The sequence below is a fragment of the Prenolepis imparis genome, unplaced genomic scaffold, assembly GCF_030444845.1.
Source record: "Prenolepis imparis isolate NDT839.2.m4 unplaced genomic scaffold, iyPreImpa1.0 SCAF_12, whole genome shotgun sequence".
NCBI classification, from domain to species: Eukaryota; Metazoa; Arthropoda; class Insecta; order Hymenoptera; family Formicidae; genus Prenolepis; species Prenolepis imparis.
In genome coordinates this window covers 13444930-13447127 of record NW_028141170.1, presented here as the reverse complement: position 1 = coordinate 13447127, position 2198 = coordinate 13444930, and the positions used below count along the sequence as shown (strand labels likewise).

The 2198-nt window shown below is 64.4% G+C and overlaps 1 protein-coding gene across 1 annotated transcript; it reads left to right on the top strand.

Annotated features, from left to right (window-relative positions):
- Window positions 1-1281: 1281 nt before the first annotated feature.
- On the top strand, window positions 1282-1701 carry LOC145943360 (uncharacterized). Its single transcript, XM_083050882.1, has one exon. The coding sequence runs from the start codon at window positions 1282-1284 to the stop codon at window positions 1699-1701; it is 420 nt and encodes a 139-aa protein (XP_082907008.1).
- The last annotated feature ends 497 nt before the right edge of the window (window positions 1702-2198 follow it).

The following is a 2198-nucleotide window of genomic DNA, read 5'->3' as shown; positions in this document are numbered from 1 at the left end:
AAGCAGTGGTATCAACGCAGAGTACTCCGAGTTTAGATATAGCTTAACGTTGGCTAATTTACAATGATCGAATGTAGTATTATCTTTTGTCATAACATTCTTTTTACCAGTCTGCAGTGCAAAGATCACATATCGCGGCTTTTCCAGCTGAGTTGGTCGCCCGTGACGAGCTGGTTGGGCGGGCCGACACCGTCGCCTCGATTGCGGACCTGGAGGAGTTTGCGGCCTCGGTCGCGAACTTCTTCGGGGAGGATGCAGCGAGAGTGGCCGGCGGCGATGCGCTCGACGCCCGCGACCGCCCTGGTCGGTCGCGCGGGGCGCGGGCGCGGCGCGGCGAGGGGGTTCGCCCGGCGCGGGGGGACGCCAGCGGGAGCGGGGAGCCGGCGCGGGCCGGTCCCTCGCAGTCGGGAGAAGGACGCGGGGACTGGGTGCGCGAAGCCACCCGCATACAGGCGCTGTACAGGACGAACCGACGCAAGGCGGTCCGAGAAGTGCTATCTGGGCCTGCCGACTTCTGCCAGGTGCCGAGTCGACAGGTCCAGGAGCACTTTGAACGACTGTACCGCGGAGGGGAGGATCTGGGCAGCGCCGCCGCGGAGGTGGAGCGCGCTGACCCCTCGAGCCAGGAGGAGGACGCCGCGTTCCTGATGGATCCGTTCACGGAGCGAGAGGTGGATCGTCGGCTCCGGCGCATGACGAACTCTGCGCCGGGGCCTGACGGTATCGCCTACCGTGACCTCCGTGCGGCGGATCCCGGGGCGCGGCTCCTCACCTCCATGTTTAACATCTGCTATAGGCTCGAGGCAGTCCCGGCGTCCTGAAAGACTTCCAATACCGTGCTCATCTACAAAAAAGGGGATCGGGAATCTCTGGAGAACTGGCGTCCTCTTGCGCTGGGGGACACGACTCCCAAGCTATTCGCCGCGCTCGTCGCCGACCGTTTGACCGACTGGGCGGTCGGTAGTCGTAAATTGTGTCCGGCACAGAAGGGATTCCTGCGGGACGAGGGGTGCTAAGAGCACAACTTTGTCCTGCAGGAGATCCTGATTGATGCGCGGAGGACTCGGCGGCAGGCGGTCGTCGCGTGGCTAGACCTTTCCAATGCGTTTGGCTCGATCCCGCACGCGGCGATCAGTTCGCTCCGGGGCGCCGGGGGGCATCCGGAGTATATGGGATTCCATATACGACGGGTGCTCCACGCGGGTGCGGACCGCCGGGGGTTACACCGCGCCTGTCTCGATTCGCTCGGGGGTTCGGCAAGGTTGTCCGCTGAGCCCGATTATGTTTGATCTCGCCATCGATCCGGTGCTGCGCGCAGTCGCCGGTGTCGATGCGGGATACGACATATTGGGCTTACGCCGCAATATTTTGGCGTACGCGGACGACCTGACGATCGTTGCCGATTCCCCTGAGGGAATGCGGCGGCTCCTGGCCGCCGCGGAGGGTGCGGCGTCGTCGGTGGGGTTGCGGTTCAACCCTGCCAAATGTGCCACCCTGCACATTGGTGCGGGGGCGGGCGGCAGGGTCTTACCGACGGCGTTCGCCATCCAGGGACAGCCCGTTCATCACCTGGCGAACGGCAAGCCGTATCAACATCTTGGCGTGCCGACCGGCTTCGCGGTTGACGCGACGCCGTTCCGGACCATCGGCGGCCTCCTCGAGGATCTTCGGGCGGTGGACCGATCCCTCCTCGCCCCGTGACAGAAGGTGGAGACCGCGGCATCCAACATCTTGCCGCGGATGGACTTCTTGCTGCGGGGTGCGGCGATAGAGAAGCGCTGAAGACCGCGGACCTGCAGATACGCAGGACGGCCAAGGCCTGGCTCAATCTCCCGCAGAGAGCAAGCGCGGAGGTGGTCTACCTCCCTCCCAGCCGGGGGGCTGTGGACTGCTTCCGCTGGCCGACCTTGCGGACGTCCTGTCCGTCGCGCATGCCTTCCGTATGCTTACGGCTGGCTGCGAGACGGTCAGGGGGCTCGCGTGGTCATCTCTGAGGGGGGTGGTAGTCAGACGCATTGGCCAACCACCGACCAACGTGGATATCACGAGTTTCCTCTCGGGTTCGCTCGAAGGGAGGCTTCGCGATGGAGGAGAGCGCTATCTGTGGTCGAGGGCTCGGAACGCTGCCCGGAGGCAGTCCGACAGGTTGTCGCTACGATGGGAGTGGTGTGCGCCGACCGAGGAGCTGGTCCTGGTAT